At 42.8% G+C, this 19,107-nt stretch overlaps 1 protein-coding gene across 4 annotated transcripts in view; it reads left to right on the forward strand.

The window, feature by feature from the left end:
- The window catches only part of LOC124790073 (supervillin), a 471,354-nt gene that overhangs the window by 87,453 nt on the left and 364,794 nt on the right, over positions 1-19,107 (forward strand). For all 4 annotated transcript variants that reach the window (XM_047257637.1, XM_047257638.1, XM_047257639.1 and 1 more), the window contains one exon: positions 13,224-14,076. In XM_047257637.1, the coding sequence (XP_047113593.1) occupies positions 13,224-14,076 (853 nt within the window). The remainder of the gene's footprint in view (positions 1-13,223; positions 14,077-19,107) is intronic.

A 19,107-nucleotide genomic window follows, 5' to 3' on the forward strand; every position in this document is an offset into this window, starting at 1 on the left:
ATTACCAACAAACACTGTCTGCCTGTGTCCATTCATGCGAATGGACAGTTTGTTGCTGGTCATTCCCACATAGAACGCTTCACAGTGTAGGCAGGTCAGTTGGTAAATCACGTGGGTGCTTTCACACGTGCCTCTGCCTTTGATCGTGTACACCTTCCGGGTTACAGGACTGGAATAGGTGGTGGTGGGAGGGTGCATGGGACAGGTTTTACACCGGGGGCGGTTACAGGGGTAGGAGCCAGAGGGTAGGGAAGGTGGTTTGGGGATTTCATAGGGATGAACTAAGAGGTTGCGAAGGTTAGGTGGACGGCGGAAAGACACTCTTGGTGGAGTGGGGAGGATTTCATGAAGGATGGATCTCATTTCAGGGCAGGATTTGAGGAAGTCGTATCCCTGCTGGAGAGCCACATTCAGAATCTGATCCAGTCCCGGAAAGTATCCTGTCACAAGTGGGGCACTTTTGGGGTTCTTCTGTGGAAGGTTCCGGGTTTGAGGAGATGAGGATGTGGCTCTGGTTATTTGCTTCTGTACCAGGTCGGGAGGGTAGTTACGGGATGCAAAAGCTGTTTTCAGGTTGTTGGTGTAATGGTTCAAGGATTCCGGACTGGAGCAGATTCGTTTGCCACGAAGACCTAGGCTGTAGGGAAGGGACCGTTTGATGTGGAATGGGTGGCAGCTGTCATAATGGAGGTACTGTTGCTTGTTGGTGGGTTTAATGTGGACGGACGTGTGAAGCTGGCCATTGGACAGGTGGAGGTCAACGTCAAGGAAAGTGGCATGGGATTTGGAGTAGGACCAGGTGAATCTGATGGAACCAAAGGAGTTAAGGTTGGAGAGGAAATTCTGGAGTTCTTCTTCACTGTGAGTCCAGATAACGAAAATGTCATCAATAAATCTGTACCAAACTTCGGGTTGGCAGGCCTGGGTAACCAGGAAGGCTTCCTCTAAGCGACCCATGAATAGGTTGGCATACGAGGGGGCCATCCTGGTACCCATGGCTGTTCCCTTTAATTGTTGGTATGTCTGGCCTTCAAAAGTGAAGAAGTTGTGGGTCAGGATGAAGCTGGCTAAGGTAATGAGGAAAGAGGTTTTAGGTAGGGCGGCAGGTGATCGGCGTGAAAGGAAGTGCTCCATCGCAGCGAGGCCCTGGACATGCGGAATATTTGTGTATAAGGAAGTGGCATCAATGGTTACAAGGATGGTTTCCGGGGGTAACAGACTGGGTAGGGATTCCAGGCTTTTGAGAAAGTGGTTGGTGTCTTTGATGAAGGATGGGAGACTGCATGTAATGGGTTGAAGGTGTTGATCTACGTAGGCAGAGATGCGTTCGGTGGGGGCTTGGTAACCAGCTACAATGGGACGGCCGGGATGATTGGGTTTGTGAATTTTGGGAAGAAGGTAGAAGGTAGGGGTGCGGGGTGTTGGTGGGGTCAGGAGGTTGATGGAGTCGGGTGAAAGGTTTTGTAGGGGGCCTAAGGTTCTGAGGATTCCTTGAAGCTCCGCCTGGACATCAGGAATGGGATTGCCTTGGCAAACTTTGTAAGTAGTGTTGTCTGAAAGCTGACGCAGTCCCTCAGCCACATACTCCCGACGATCAAGTACCACAGTTGTGGAACCCTTGTCCGCCGGAAGAATGACGATGGATCGGTCAGCCTTCAGATCACGGATAGCCTGGGCTTCAGCAGTGGTGATGTTGGGAGTAGGATTAAGGTTTTTTAAGAAGGATTGAGAGGCAAGGCTGGAAGTCAGAAATTCCTGGAAGGTTAGGAGAGGGTGATTTTGAGGAAGAGGAGGTGGGTCCCGCTGTGACGGAGGACGGAACTGTTCCAGGCATGGTTCAATTTGGATAGTGTCTTGGGGAGTTGGATCATTAGGAGTAGGATTAGGATCATTTTTCTTCGTGGCAAAGTGATATTTCCAGCAGAGAGTACGGGTGTAGGACAGTAAATCTTTGACGAGGGCTGTTTGGTTAAATCTGGGAGTGGGGCTGAAGGTGAGGCCTTTGGATAGGACAGAGGTTTCGGATTGGGAGAGAGGTTTGGAGGAAAGGTTAACTACTGAATTGGGGTGTTGTGGTTCCAGATTGCGTTGATTGGAATTTTGAGGTTTTGGAGGGAGTGGAGCTGGAAGTGGGAGATTGAGTAGATGGGAGAGACTGGGTTTGTGTGCAATGAGAGGAGGTTGAGGTTTGCTGGAAAGGCTGTGAAGGGTGAGTGAGTTGCCTTTCCGGAGGTGGGAAACCAGGAGATTGGATAGTTTTTTAAGGTGGAGGGTGGCATGCTGTTCTAATTTGCGGTTGGCCTGTAGGAGGATGCTCTGAACAACAGGTGTGGATGTGGGAGAGGAAAGATTGAGGATTTTTATTAAGGATAGGAGTTGATGGGCGTGTTGATTGGCTGAGTGGATGTGTAGGTGAAGGATTAGGTGGCTGAGGGCAATGGATTGTTTGGTTTGGAACTGGTATAGGGACTGATGGAAAGAAGGGTTGCAGCCAGAGATGGGAACTTTAAGTGTGAGGCCTTTGGGGGTGATGCCAAATGTCAGACAAGCCTGAGAAAATAAAATATGGGAGTGTAATCTGGCTAGGGCGAAGGCATGTTTGCGGAGGGAATGTAAATAAAACTTAATGGGGTCGTTGTGAAGGTGTTGTGAGGGTGACATGGTACTAGAAGGTGGAAAGTGGAACACGAGGCTGAAATGAAAATGAAAATAAATATGAAAAAATATATGGGGAGAGATAAAGGTAAAATTAGAAAGCAAATGGAGATCTGGTGTGAAAAAAGGCGAAAAAGGGTTGGTTAGGGCTGGGCTATGTTGATCCTGTGGTGAACTTGTGTAGGTAGATAATGATGTGCATAAAGGTTAGGTGGTTGTGTTGCCGCCAAAACACGTTAAAGGGTGGAGAAATTCGGGAAAATTTCGAAAAAACTACGTGAGGATGTATTAAAAGGAGTGATTTGGTGGTGGCAGATTATGGAAATGAAGCTAACAATTGTTTGATGAAGAAATAATGACGTTAAAACCTGTGGGAAGCGGCTAAAAATGATCGGTGATGTGAGAAAAACGGAAATGGAAATAAAGCAAAAGTTATTAAAACTGCCGAAAGGGTTGTTTAATAGCTAAAAGGAACTGTTTGTGGACTGGAAACGGTGGATTTTATAGCAGCAAAGCGGAAAAAAAAAATTTTTTTTGTTTATGGTTTCGAAGTGATTTACGTATTATTACGTATTATTGAGTGTATATCGACGGGATAAAATTGTATACTGGATTACGGTAAAAAAGGAGAAGGTGAATAGAAAGTGAAACTGCTGGCAAAAACAGAAGGAGGAAATAAGACGACAGAAAAGACTTCGAAATGTAACAGTGACAATAACAATAACGATAACAATAACAAACGTGATTGTTGGCTTCAAATTAATGATATGAATATAATAGAGGGAAACATTCCACGTGGGAAAAATATCTAAAAAGATATCTAAAAAGAATATCTAAAAGTTTCATCATCTTTCTTTTTAGATATTTTTCCCACGTGGAATGTTTCTCTCTATTATATTCATATCATTAATTTGAAGCCAACAATCACGTTTGTTATTGTTATCGTTATTGTTATTGTCACTGTTACATTTCGAAGTCTTTTCTGTCGTCTTATTTCCTCCTTCTGTTTTTGCCAGCAGTTTCACTTTCTATTCACCTTCTCCTTTTTTACCGTAATCCAGTATACAATTTTATCCCGTCGATATACACTCAATAATACGTAATAATACGTAAATCACTTCGAAACCATAAACAAAAAAAAATTTTTTTTTCCGCTTTGCTGCTATAAAATCCACCGTTTCCAGTCCACAAACAGTTCCTTTTAGCTATTAAACAACCCTTTCGGCAGTTTTAATAACTTTTGCTTTATTTCCATTTCCGTTTTTCTCACATCACCGATCATTTTTAGCCGCTTCCCACAGGTTTTAACGTCATTATTTCTTCATCAAACAATTGTTAGCTTCATTTCCATAATCTGCCACCACCAAACCACTCCTTTTAATACATCCTCACGTAGTTTTTTCGAAATTTTCCCGAATTTCTCCACCCTTTAACGTGTTTTGGCGGCAACACAACCACCTAACCTTTATGCACATCATTATCTACCTACACAAGTTCACCACAGGATCAACATAGCCCAGCCCTAACCAACCCTTTTTCGCCTTTTTTCACACCAGATCTCCATTTGCTTTCTAATTTTACCTTTATCTCTCCCCATATATTTTTTCATATTTATTTTCATTTTCATTTCAGCCTCGTGTTCCACTTTCCACCTTCTAGTACCATGTCACCCTCACAACACCTTCACAACGACCCCATTAAGTTTTATTTACATTCCCTCCGCAAACATGCCTTCGCCCTAGCCAGATTACACTCCCATATTTTATTTTCTCAGGCTTGTCTGACATTTGGCATCACCCCCAAAGGCCTCACACTTAAAGTTCCCATCTCTGGCTGCAACCCTTCTTTCCATCAGTCCCTATACCAGTTCCAAACCAAACAATCCATTGCCCTCAGCCACCTAATCCTTCACCTACACATCCACTCAGCCAATCAACACGCCCATCAACTCCTATCCTTAATAAAAATCCTCAATCTTTCCTCTCCCACATCCACACCTGTTGTTCAGAGCATCCTCCTACAGGCCAACCGCAAATTAGAACAGCATGCCACCCTCCACCTTAAAAAACTATCCAATCTCCTGGTTTCCCACCTCCGGAAAGGCAACTCACTCACCCTTCACAACCTTTCCAGCAAACCTCAACCTCCTCTCATTGCACACAAACCCAGTCTCTCCCATCTACTCCATCTCCCACTTCCAGCTCCACTCCCTCCAAAACCTCAAAATTCCAATCAACGCAATCTGGAACCACAACACCCCAATTCAGTAGTTAACCTTTCCTCCAAACCTCTCTCCCAATCCGAAACCTCTGTCCTATCCAAAGGCCTCACCTTCAGCCCCACTCCCAGATTTAACCAAACAGCCCTCGTCAAAGATTTACTGTCCTACACCCGTACTCTCTGCTGGAAATATCACTTTGCCACGAAGAAAAATGATCCTAATCCTACTCCTAATGATCCAACTCCCCAAGACACTATCCAAATTGAACCATGCCTGGAACAGTTCCGTCCTCCGTCACAGCGGGACCCACCTCCTCTTCCTCAAAATCACCCTCTCCTAACCTTCCAGGAATTTCTGACTTCCAGCCTTGCCTCTCAATCCTTCTTAAAAAACCTTAATCCTACTCCCAACATCACCACTGCTGAAGCCCAGGCTATCCGTGATCTGAAGGCTGACCGATCCATCGTCATTCTTCCGGCGGACAAGGGTTCCACAACTGTGGTACTTGATCGTCGGGAGTATGTGGCTGAGGGACTGCGTCAGCTTTCAGACAACACTACTTACAAAGTTTGCCAAGGCAATCCCATTCCTGATGTCCAGGCGGAGCTTCAAGGAATCCTCAGAACCTTAGGCCCCCTACAAAACCTTTCACCCGACTCCATCAACCTCCTGACCCCACCAACACCCCGCACCCCTACCTTCTACCTTCTTCCCAAAATTCACAAACCCAATCATCCCGGCCGTCCCATTGTAGCTGGTTACCAAGCCCCCACCGAACGCATCTCTGCCTACGTAGATCAACACCTTCAACCCATTACATGCAGTCTCCCATCCTTCATCAAAGACACCAACCACTTTCTCAAAAGCCTGGAATCCCTACCCAGTCTGTTACCCCCGGAAACCATCCTTGTAACCATTGATGCCACTTCCTTATACACAAATATTCCGCATGTCCAGGGCCTCGCTGCGATGGAGCACTTCCTTTCACGCCGATCACCTGCCGCCCTACCTAAAACCTCTTTCCTCATTACCTTAGCCAGCTTCATCCTGACCCACAACTTCTTCACTTTTGAAGGCCAGACATACCAACAATTAAAGGGAACAGCCATGGGTACCAGGATGGCCCCCTCGTATGCCAACCTATTCATGGGTCGCTTAGAGGAAGCCTTCCTGGTTACCCAGGCCTGCCAACCCGAAGTTTGGTACAGATTTATTGATGACATTTTCGTTATCTGGACTCACAGTGAAGAAGAACTCCAGAATTTCCTCTCCAACCTTAACTCCTTTGGTTCCATCAGATTCACCTGGTCCTACTCCAAATCCCATGCCACTTTCCTTGACGTTGACCTCCACCTGTCCAATGGCCAGCTTCACACGTCCGTCCACATTAAACCCACCAACAAGCAACAGTACCTCCATTATGACAGCTGCCACCCATTCCACATCAAACGGTCCCTTCCCTACAGCCTAGGTCTTCGTGGCAAACGAATCTGCTCCAGTCCGGAATCCTTGAACCATTACACCAACAACCTGAAAACAGCTTTTGCATCCCGTAACTACCCTCCCGACCTGGTACAGAAGCAAATAACCAGAGCCACATCCTCATCTCCTCAAACCCGGAACCTTCCACAGAAGAACCCCAAAAGTGCCCCACTTGTGACAGGATACTTTCCGGGACTGGATCAGATTCTGAATGTGGCTCTCCAGCAGGGATACGACTTCCTCAAATCCTGCCCTGAAATGAGATCCATCCTTCATGAAATCCTCCCCACTCCACCAAGAGTGTCTTTCCGCCGTCCACCTAACCTTCGCAACCTCTTAGTTCATCCCTATGAAATCCCCAAACCACCTTCCCTACCCTCTGGCTCCTACCCCTGTAACCGCCCCCGGTGTAAAACCTGTCCCATGCACCCTCCCACCACCACCTATTCCAGTCCTGTAACCCGGAAGGTGTACACGATCAAAGGCAGAGGCACGTGTGAAAGCACCCACGTGATTTACCAACTGACCTGCCTACACTGTGAAGCGTTCTATGTGGGAATGACCAGCAACAAACTGTCCATTCGCATGAATGGACACAGGCAGACAGTGTTTGTTGGTAATGAGGATCACCCTGTGGCTAAACATGCCTTGGTGCACGGCCAGCACATCTTGGCACAGTGTTACACTGTCCGGGTTATCTGGATACTTCCCACTAACACCAACCTGTCAGAACTCCGGAGATGGGAACTTGCCCTTCAGCATATCCTTTCTTCTCGCTATCCGCCAGGCCTCAATCTCCGCTAATTTCTAATTTCAATTTGCCGCCGCTCATACCTCACCTGTCTTTCAACTTCATCTTTGCCTCTGTACATCTGCCCCGACTGACATCTCTGCCCAAACTCTTTGCCTTTACAAATGTCTGCTTGTGTCTGTGTATGTGTGGATGGATATGTGTGTGTGTGCGAGTGTATACCTGTCCTTTTTTCCCCCTAAGGTAAGTCTTTCCGCTCCCGGGATTGGAATGACTCCTTACCCTCTCCCTTAAAACCCATATCCTTTTGTCTTTCCTTCTCCTTCCCTCTTTCCTGACGAGGCAACCATTGGTTGCGAAAGCTAGAATTTTGTGTGTATGTTTGTGTTTGTTTGTGTGTCTATCGACCTGCCAGCGCTTTTGTTTGGTAAGTTTCATCATCTTTCTTTTTAGATATATTTTTCCCACGTGGAATGTTTCCCTCTATTATATTTATATATATACATACATACATACATATATATATATATATATATATATATATATATATATATATATATATATGTATATATATATATATATATGTATGTATATATATATATATATATGTATGTATATATATATATATATATGTATGTATATATATATATATATATGTATGTATATATATGTATGTATATATGTATGTATATATATGTATGTATATATATATATATTAAAAAAAAAACAAAGATGAGGTGACTTACCGAACGAAAGCGCTGGCAGGTCGATAGACACACAAAGCAACAAACTGTTGCCTCATCAGGAAAGAGGGAAGGAGAGGGGAAGACGAAAGGAAGTGGGTTTTAAGGGAGAGGGTAAGGAGTCATTCCAATCCCGGGAGCGGAAAGACTTACCTTAGGGGGAAAAAAGGACAGGTATACACTTGAGCGCACACACACCCATCCATCCACACATATACGGACACAAGCAGACATATTTAAAGACAAAGAGTTTGGGCAGAGATGTCAGTCGAGGCGGAAGTGCAGAGGCAAAGATGACGTTGAATGACAGGTGAGGTATGAGTGGCGGCAACTTGAAATTAGCGGAGATTGAGGCCTGGTGGATAACGGGAAGAGAGGATATATTGAAGGGCAAGTTCCCATCTCCGGAGTTCAGATAGGTTGGTGTTAGTGGGAAGTATCCAGATAACCCGGACGGTGTAACACTGTGCCAAGATGTGCTGGCCGTGCACCAAGGCATGTTTAGCCACAGGGTGATCCTCATTATTGACTGTCCCTGGACGTGCGGAATGTTTGTGTATAAGGAAGTCTCCCATCCTTCATCAAAGACACCAACCACTTTCTCAAACGCCTGGAATCCTTACCCAATCTGTTACCCCCGGAAACCATCCTTGTAACCACACTTCCTTATACACAAATATTCCGCATGTCCAGGGCCTCGCTGCGATGGAGCACTTCCTTTCACGCCGATCACCTGCCACCCTACCTAAAACCTCTTTCCTCATTACCATAGCCAGCTTCATGCTGACCCACAACTTCACTTTTGAAGGCCAGACATACCAACAATTAAAGGGAACAGCCATGGGTACCAGGATGGCTCCCTTGTACGCCAACCTATTCATGGGTCGCTTAGAGGAAGCCTTCTTGGTTACCCAGGCCTGCCAACCCAAAGTTTGGTACAGATTTATTGATGACATCTTCATGATCTGGACTCACAGTGGAGAAGAACTCCAGAATTTCCTCTCCAACCTCAACTCCTTTGGTTCCATCAGATTCACCTGGTCCTACTCCAAATCCCATGCCACTTTCCTTGACGTTGACCTCCACCTGTTCAATGGCAAGCTTCACACGTCCGTCCACATCAAACCCACCAACATACCTCCATTATGACAGCTGCCACCCATTCCACATCAAACGGTCCCTTCCCTACAGCCTAGGTCTTCATGGCAAACGAATCTGCTCCAGTCCGGAATCCCTGAACCATTACACCAACAACCTGATAACCGCTTCCGCATCCCGGAACTACCCTCCCGACCTGGTACAGAAACAAATAACCACAGCCACTTCCTCATCCCCTCAAACCCAGAACCTCCCACAGAAGAACCACAAAAGTGCCCCACTTGTGACAGGATACTTTCCGGGACTGGATCAGACTCTGAATGTGGCTCCCCAGCAGGGATATGACTTCCTCAAATCCTGCTCTGAAATGAGATCCATCCTTCATGAAATCCTCCCCACTCCACCAAGAGTGTCTTTCCGCCGTCCACCTAACCTTCGTAACCTCTTAGTTCATCCCTATGAAATCCCCAAACCACCTTCCCTACCCTCTGGCTCCTGCCCTTGTAACCGCCCCCGGTGTAAAACCTGTCCCATGCACCCTCCCACCACCACCTACTCCAGTCCTGTAACCCGGAAGGTGTACACGATCAAAGGCAGAGCCACATGTGAAAGCACCCACGTGATTTACCAACTGACATGCCTACACTGTGACGCATTCTATGTGGGAATGACCAGCAACAAACTGTCCATTCGCATGAATGGTCACAGGCAGACAGTGCTTGTTGACAATGAGGATCACCCTGTGGCTAAACATGCCTTGGTGCACGGCCAGCACATCTTGGCACAGTGTTACACCGTCCGGGTTATCTGGATACTTCCCACTAACACCAGCCTATCCGAACTCCGGAGATGGAAACTTGCCCTTCAATATATCCTCTCTTCCCGTTATCCACCAGGCCTCAATCTCCGCTAATTTCAAGTTGCCGCCACTCGTACCTCACCTGTCATTCAACAACATCTTTGCCTCTGCACTTCCGCCTCGACTGACATCTCTGCCCAAACTCTTTGCCTTTGAATATGTCTGCTTGTGTCTGTATATGTGTGGATGGATGTGTGTGTGTGTGTGTGTGTGTGTGTGTGTGTGTGTGTGTGTGTGTGTGTGTGTGTGTGTGCGCGTGTGCGCGTGTGTGCGCAAGTGTATACCTGTCCTTTTTTCCCCCTAAGGTGAGTCTTTCCGCTCCCGGGATTGGAATGACTCCTTACCCTCTCCCTTAAAACCCACATCCTTACGTCTTTCCGTCTCCTTCTTCCCTCTTTCCTGACAAAGCAACTGTTGGTTGCGAAAGATTGAATTTTGTGTGTATGTTTGTGTTTGTTTGTGTGTCTATCGACCTGCCAGTGCTTTCGTTCGGTAAGTCACATCATCTTTGTTTATATATAAAGAAAACAAATATGATGTGACTTACCAAACAAAAGCGCTGGCATGTCGATAGACACACAAACATACACACAAATATCAAGCTTTCGCAACCAACGGTTGCTTCTTCAGGAAAGAGGGAAGGAGAGGGAAAGGCGAAAGGATGTGGGTTTTAAGGGAGAGGGTAAGGAGTCATTCCAATCCCGGGAGCGGAAAGACTTACCTTAGGGGGAAAATGGAGGAAAGGTGGACGGGTATACACTCGCGCGCGCACACGCACACACATCCATCCGCACATACACAGACACAACAAATGTCCTGCTTGTGTGTGTGTGTGTGTGTGTGTGTGTGTGTGTGTGTGTGTGTGTGTAACTGTCCTTTTTTTCCCCTTCCCTATCCTTCCCTCTTTCCTGATGAAGCAACCGTTGGTTGCAAAAGCTTGAATTTTGTGTGTTTGTTTGTGTGTCTGTCAACATGCCAGCACTTTCGTTTGGTAAGCCACATCATCTTTGTGTATATACATTTCTCAAGAGACATAACAAATAGTTGTTGATAGGTTTCTTAGCAAATTGAACTGCTGTTGACCCAATTCTGTAGTTGATGCTAACGAACAAGATGGTGCTGTGATTATCATACTAAGACTTGAATTTGGAGGATAACAATTCAAATACCAGTTCAGCCATCCCAGTTCAGGTTTTTTATGGTTATCCTAAATTGCAAATGCCTCTATTTTTCCTTTGTAAAGGACAAGGCAGGTTTTCTTCCCCATTCTTGCCTGTTGTGAGCATATTGTACCTATTTACATTGTGTCCAATGGAGTTGATAAATGCTTGTCTTCTTTGCAGTTGCTGTCAAGTGTTAGTTTATGTTCAAATTGAGGTTTTGAGTGAGCTAGTCCAGTAAATCTACCCAACTTTTTTAAACTCATATCATGTAATACACAAGATCATTATTTTAGTGAGGCAGAAAAGGCCCAATTGCAAACTGTTAAAATGGGTTTGCTCCAAGTATGGAAGACTCCTTAAATAGTTCTGCCTATTTTTAATAGGCAAAAATTGTGATCTGAACTCGAACAAGGAATCACACACGCAGACCATCTGGCACCTACTAGGTCCAAACATGGACATCTGAATCTTAAATCATGCCCTGACGAGTCCTTACTCGATAATACCATATTCCAGAACTGCATGTATTAATAGTGGATTATTTGCATCCAACCAAATTGACTTGTGTTGGTTTTGTGCTCGACTGATTCTGGCCAGAGAGACCTGATTATGAAAATATGGTCATATCACCCCTGACAGGGCCCTGTAGTTGTCCTTTCTAGATAGGCTGAAATATGAGCAGTTTACAAAGATGTCTGGCAATTGGTTAAGCAGCTTATGTTACACTTTGGTGTCTCTTTACTAGAACAATGATTAGTTTTTGCTTCACATTGACATTCCTTCTATGGATCTGGACACGTGTGTCTGTAAGAGAATGAATTGTCAGCACTGCGGTGACTCATTGTGATAGAACAATAGCTATTATTATTATCATCATCATTATCATCATCATCATCATCATCATCATCATCATCTGGCTGATTTGATGCAGCTTGCCCATGACGCCCTTTCCCGTGCCAACCTCTTCATCTCGGAGTGTACCTACACCCATTGTTATTCTTGGATATATTCCAGTTGCGGTCTTCCCGTACAGCTTTGCCTTCTACAGCTTGCTCTAGCATCATGGAAGTTATTCTTTGATGAAGTAGCACGTGTCATATCATCCTCTTCCTCCTTTTTGTCAGCGTTTCCCCATTTGTTCCTTTCTTCACTGATTCTGCAGAGAACCACCTCATTTCTTATTTCACCAGTATACATAATTTTCAGCATCCTTCTATAGCACTTCATTTCAAACATTTTGATTCTCTTGTGTTCCAGTATTCTCACAGTGAATTATACAGTGTTGTGCTCCAGATATACATCCTCAGAAATTCCTTCCTCAAATTAAAGCCAATGTGTGATACTAGTGGACTTTTTTCTGACCAAAGATGCTCCCCTTGCCTGTGCTGCTCTACTTTTTACTTCCTCAGTTCATTCATTGTATGTTATGTTGCTTCCGTGGTAGCACAATTTTTTCACTTCTTCTTCATTATCCCTAATTCTGTTGTTAATTTTATCATTAATCTCATTTCTGCTTCATCTCGCCACTTTGGTCTGTATTTGATTTACAGTTGGTCCATATTTCTTGCTCATAAGACTGCTCATTTCACTTATTATGTCCTGTAATTCTTCCTCATTTTCTCTGAATATGGCAATGTCACAGCAAAACTAATTGTTGATATTCTTTTATGCTGATTCTTAATCCCACTGCTGAGCCTGTCTTTTATTTCTGTCATTGTTTCATCAGTTTATGGATTGAACAGCTGGAGAGAAAGGTGGCATTAGTCTCTTACATCCTGGTCTCCCATTCTTATTGTTCTCTCGTGGTTCTTACATACATAGCATATTACCTGTCTTTCACAATAGCTTACATACCAACAAGTAACTAATGAACTAACTAACTAGCTAGCTAGCTTTGTGATCATTCTTGGATCATTTTACACGACTGAACGTATTTGCTGGGTCAAAAAATCCTACAAAGACATTTCCATTTTTCTTCAATCTTGCTTCCATTATCAAGTGCAATATATATCAGAATTGTCCCTCTGGTGCCTTTACCTTTCCTAAAGCCATGAATTGTAAAATATATTCTGTCTACCCGTGTTTAATATCCTTGTGTAATATCTAAACATCATGTTTAGTAATGTTTTGGAGTATTTGAGACACATGATGTAACTAAAATTGTACTGTTTCAGCCTTATCTTTCATGCTATTTCTGTCTTGTGTTTGGCCAAAAAATGTATTTTATAACTTGCATGTATTCTCCTTTCAGGAATTTTGAAGCATTCTGATTCACAAAAGGTAGAGGCTGTATCCAGTGAAGAAGTAACTGAACAAGAGTCTGAAAATGAAGTGAAGGGGATCTTGAAAAGCTCATCTGTCAGTGGCAGAATAGTTAAAACACCAGAACCAGATAGTTCCAGACATCTGAAGAGTGTTTTAAAGAAAGATACAAGCACTGAAGAACGATCATCCTTTTCTAGCACAGAGAATCTCTCTATGACTGGAGATTATCCAAAATCGATACTAAAGCCAAAGCCCAAGGAATGGGTTGATGAGAGCTCTTCTTCATCAGAGGATAGTGGGGCAGCATCAGATTCGGATTGTGAAAGACCCACAGTTACCAGTTGTAAGAGAGGTATTGATCTAATTAGTATCCTCCATGATGTAGAGGCCCAGGCACGACAACAGAGACAGCAAGCAAGTAGGCCAAACACTGGAGAAAAGATTAAAAATATCAAGAACCTCTCACAGGAAAAAGAGAACCAAGTTTTCACATGTGAGCAGATTAGTGATTCTCAGAAGAAAGAGAACAGCCAAAAAGCTATTGTGGATCAACAGTATTTAAACCAGAAATTAGTCTCCAGCACAACTGTTGAAGAGAATAGCAGATCTAATGCGATGAAGCAAATAAACACAAATAATGTGAATAGAAAGCAGGTCACCACAGAGGTGAACAGGGTGCACAAGCACTTACACAGTGAACATCGTTTGTCCCTAGACTTAAATACTTCTCAGACATCGGATGGGGAGACATCATCATCTGGAGGCCGTGAAGTGAAGCGTATCATACGGAATGAGGCTGTTGCACGTCGGCGTCAAATTGCTATCATCAGGCAGAACAGGTAGGAAAACTGTTATTGCTAGCAGCATGATTCCAGCCCTGCAGCTTTGTGGAATACCAGGTTTTGTAAATAGAAATGTATTAATAGCCCACTTAAAGTCTTTAAGTAAGACATAATTGTGCATACTAATATATGAGCTTTATGTCAGAGCACTTTGTTTCCCCGTGTACTTTGCAAGCTTTTCATTATCTTCTTGCAATAGACTTGTGTGTGTTAAGTGTTTTCCAAATTTCAACCTTTTTTTTTTAATTTAAAAAATAATGATGTTCGCGTACTTTTGCTTTCTTAATGTGCCTTTAGCCCCTCCCTATCAGCAAAGAAATGTAGATTTTTAAGTATTTTTGTCTTTGTATATAAAGACGGGGAGTACACTGCCAATTAAACTCAAAAATTAAAAGAGGAGACAAAATTAACATTACGATAGTTGTTTATAAAAATGTTATCCAGGAGAACTGTCAGTGTAAAATGTTTGTGTTAAACGTTGTGAGTCTGGTAGAGTGTAAATTGTAATACAGTTTGTTAAATATGTAGTACTTTGTCCCACTGTCAACATTCCATAGAACTCAAATGAGAGAAATTGTTTATTCATTAATTTCATATGTTCACTAAATAAAAGAATTGCAATAAAATTCTTCATTTGCTGTCTTCGTATTTTGGTGTTTACTGTACAGAATGACGAATATATTTGTTGCATTCTAATGATGTTTGTTTACTCGAGCACTTTAGGTGTGAATGTGTGTTAATTAGTGAGTAAGGTCTGTGTAGTATGTCAGTGCTACTGAGTTTCTGTTTTGTAGTGTACTTGCATGTGCAGCAGAACAGAAGCTCAGACAAGCCACAGAAATGGGGTGGGTTAATCCATACGTAATTGTGAAGAGTTTGATGTTCTAGATATTAATTAGGAAGTTCAGACTTGGAACTTGGATACAAGTCAAAGATTTTTTGAATACATCATCCAGTTCCAGCTAACTGCATGTAGACAGAAGCTACGTAAGAATATTCAGCCAGTGAAGTGGAAGTCACTTTTCACTTTGAATGCATCTGGTATTTTCCTTTTTAAACTTGTTGTTTGTGTAGCTGATGTGTAAGTGACTGTGATAAGTGTATGTGAAGTGTTGCACTATTTGGTTATGTTTATATTGCTTACTATCATGTTCCTTGATGCCAGTATTAGTGTACTCTATGAGTGCAATGTTCTGCCAGAAGCTCAGTTTTGTAGTTCACTATTTTGCTTACCTTATAGCTCCATCCAAAGTTCCTTCCAGGTAAGTTACAGTGATGGTGTTAATTAATTCTAGTGCCGTCGGTGATTTTTACATGGCATGTTACACTACCATAAGCTGAACACTGAATCAAAGACTTCTGGTCCTCTAACATCCCTCTCCCCCTGCCCCTTCTCTCTCTCTCTCTCTCTCTCTCTCTCTCTCTCTCTCTCTCACACACACACACACACACACACACACACACACACACACAGACACTGTTCTTCCCTTTGGAAATTGTCTATTTGTGTGAAAAGAGAAAGGTTGGTCCTTGATTCAGATTTCAAATGTATACTAGGGATGGGAATAACCCAATACCAGTATTTTAGTTCTGACTAACCACAATTTTTCGGTATTTATTTGGTCTTGGTTATAACAAGTGTTACTAATAACCAGGTAAAAAAACCAAAATATCAATTTGCCACAGCAGCAGTGCTAAAATTTTTGGTTTTTAAATAACTCTTTTTTAAAAAAAGCGAGTAATTTTTTTTCTTAAAATTTCCATTGCTTTGAAATATTGCATTGTTATAGAAAATTGGAGAAGTGATCAGTTCCATTTTAATAATAATGCTGATAAACAAGAGCAGCCAACAAGACATAGGAATTGATACAGCATTGCTGAGATAATAAGGTACCTATTACTATGTGTCACGTCAGATGGTACGTGTGTGCCTGCAGTGGGCAAGAATTACTCCACCTGGTCTGTATGGTAGTTTCTTGCTTTCATTGTCTGACATCACTTGTATTACAGAGTGGACCATCCATAATCTGGAAGTGTTTTACGACGTGCAGCATCAGAGATCTAGAATGCCCCATTGGCTTTAAAAGATTAACAATGGAAGGAGGCACAACAGAATAGTAACATCATATAATGAGACAACTTGGAACTTAACAATTCATTTGTAGTTTGCAATAAAAATAGAAAGTAGCTGCTTGTGCCTGTACCAGGATAATATACGTTTATCTGCTTGTAGCCCTTGAAAACAGCTCTTCAGCCTCAGTTGTCACCCTTTAGGACTGCCTATTCATAATGCTGAAATAGCAGTATGATTCTCGATTACAGTGTGATTTTTTAGCCAGGTTTAAAAAAATTATAATCAAAAGCAGAGTACTGGTGGTCTTTATGGCAATTTTTTGTTTTATTTGCCTATTTAATTTAATATTCTGATTCTGTGTATTTTGAAACTTAAGGAGGCAAAATTTTTAATCTTTGTTAGATTGCTATGTTTATTACAGGAAATAGTAGGGATAAGAAGAGGAAAATCGATCATTTCAGAAACTGGTTATTTTAAGCAGTTTTAACAGTCAGGTTGAACTGGTATCGGGGGGGGGGGGGGGGGGGGGGGGATGAGAAACTCATTGGTGAAACCCATCCTACTCTCCACTTGTAAGAAGTGTGTCCAAATATTGCAGGCATCACAACAGTGTGCAGCTAATCTTCATGTAGCAGGTCAGAATTTGTCTCTCCTTGTTGCGCTGATGACAGATATCTTCATCCAGCAACATACTATGCCTCTGTCCAGTGTCCATTGACATTCTGTAAATGCCTCTGAATATTCGTGATGGTCTGTTTTCTGCCAAAAGAAATTAAATAACTGCTCTTTGCTTGGAATGTACCTCAGATGTAGATGCCATTTTGAAGACTAGTATAGAGCTGCTATCTCCCGTAATTACTGGAAGAATGAAATGAATGCTTAAAGAGGTCACAAACGAAATTATTATTGTTTTCAACCAAAATTAAAAAAAAGTGTTACATTACTTGTTCAACGCCTCTCGTATTGTATTAAATAGTCGACTGCAGTTAAATGTTTTCTCTCTGTTTTTATTGTTGCTTTCCACAACATTACATCTGTAAATGCTAGAAATTATAAAGCCTTTTTAAATACTTCTTCAATTATCATAGCTTCCTGTGGCAGTATATTATTTATCCTTTCCAAAGTTTTTGAGACACTATTTCCAGCAGGCAGCCCTTCTTGTTAGGTTTCAGAATTCCAGTCCAGCAGGTTTGATTTGTAAGGGTTTGGTCACTAACGTCTGTATCTTTTCCTCCGTTGTACATGTAAATTCCATACACCAGGTCATGTGATTGAGCTACAACATGTAAATTTATTCTGTATTTATGAATGAACTGTTTCAGTCCCGACCAGCCACTCTAGCAGGTCATGCTCCTGTCTGTGGAGAGTTCATGAAGAACCCTAGATGGAACAAGTGTCACTGGCAGCTGGTAATTGTTAGCGTCCTACAGTGTGTGATGTTGCCACAAAAAGCTGCCAGCGGCTCACGTATTGTTAAAGCATAGCCACCAAAAGTGTGGATTTCACAATTAATGGCGAGTTTTTTACTCACACCTAGCAGCTAACTGCTGTCACATCTCATGTGACCCACTGTAAACAAATTAAGCTTCAAAACATTCCATGCCTGCCTACATAATGTGACTTTCAAACTGATAAAATTTCCATTACAACCATCTGTTGTAGAGCATTGTTCTGTTCAGATTGTGTATCTTCCAGTTATAATCAGTATGCCACTTCCGAACAGAATATTTCTATACAATCACAGGAGCAGAGTAGTAGTGTAAGTAAAGCTTCCTGTACCCATTGTATGGTAGTGTTATAAAATGGGAAAAAGTCCATGATCTAGTTACACACACAAACAAAACAATGAAAGATCTAAGAATTAAGCCTTAAGCTGACATAAAGTGATGAACTGCTGTCTCAAGTATTTATGCGTTAAAGAGGTGTAAGAAGTGCGTACTGTGTCTTGTTGTAAAAAGTGTGTTTTCCTTAGCGAGACAGAATTATGAAATATATGCATCTCAAATCTATACTGGAGATGTCTCACACCTTTTCTCTTTCAAAATATTTGGAAAATATGATATGAATCCCAAAAACTTCTTAGGATCCTTTCCCAACTGATGCTAATATTTTGGCCTTCTCAGGGTTTGTTCTCCAAGTCTACTGCACAGCCTTCATTGCTTCTTAACCTGAGACGATTGGTTAAACATTGTCTGAGATCAATCTTGAACATATGTAGAAACTGCTGGGAAAAGGTTACACTTTCCTGTACTAGGTTAGTATGCGGCACCAATTCTTCTGGCACTTAAATTATGTACAAATGACATTTTAGACATGAAATAGTGCTGCCACACAATGTTTGTGATTGTTGCAATCTTGAGAATCTTTGATTGAGAGTCATCCATCACAGTGTCACTTATTTTATTCACCAAACGTTGGAAAAAAAAGGAAAGAATTTCAGCAATATAAATGAGGGTAGATTGCTACTCACTGCATAAGAGGTGGCACTAAGTGGCAGACAGCCATGTTTACGGCCCAGACAAAGTCCTTCATCTCTGCTACTGTAGCCCCACAGTAGTGGGAAGATATCTCAGCTGGGATGAGTAGTAAAATTTAGGAGGAGGATAACAAGAAGAAGAGACACATGAGTGAATGCAGTGAGGAATGGGGGAGGGATAGCAGGATCTGTGGGAGAGTGTAAAAATGGCAGATACAGGGATGATGGGTGGTGGGCTGTTGTGTGCAGCACCGGGGGGGGGGGGGGGGGGGGGGGGGAGATTGTTGGAGACATGTGTGAGGCTGGAGTGGGAGCAGGGAAGAGTGTAGAGTCTTGTACAGGATGGGGACTAGCCAAGGTTGGGGATGGTGTTTACAGGAATGAAGGATGTGTTACAGGGAGAGTTCCCACTGGTTGTAATGTTGGTAGTGAAAACCTATGTGCTCTTGCTGTGAAGCAGGCATTGAAGTTGAGCACA

The sequence above is a fragment of the Schistocerca piceifrons genome, chromosome 3 (assembly GCF_021461385.2).
Source record: "Schistocerca piceifrons isolate TAMUIC-IGC-003096 chromosome 3, iqSchPice1.1, whole genome shotgun sequence".
Taxonomy (NCBI): domain Eukaryota; kingdom Metazoa; phylum Arthropoda; class Insecta; order Orthoptera; family Acrididae; genus Schistocerca; species Schistocerca piceifrons.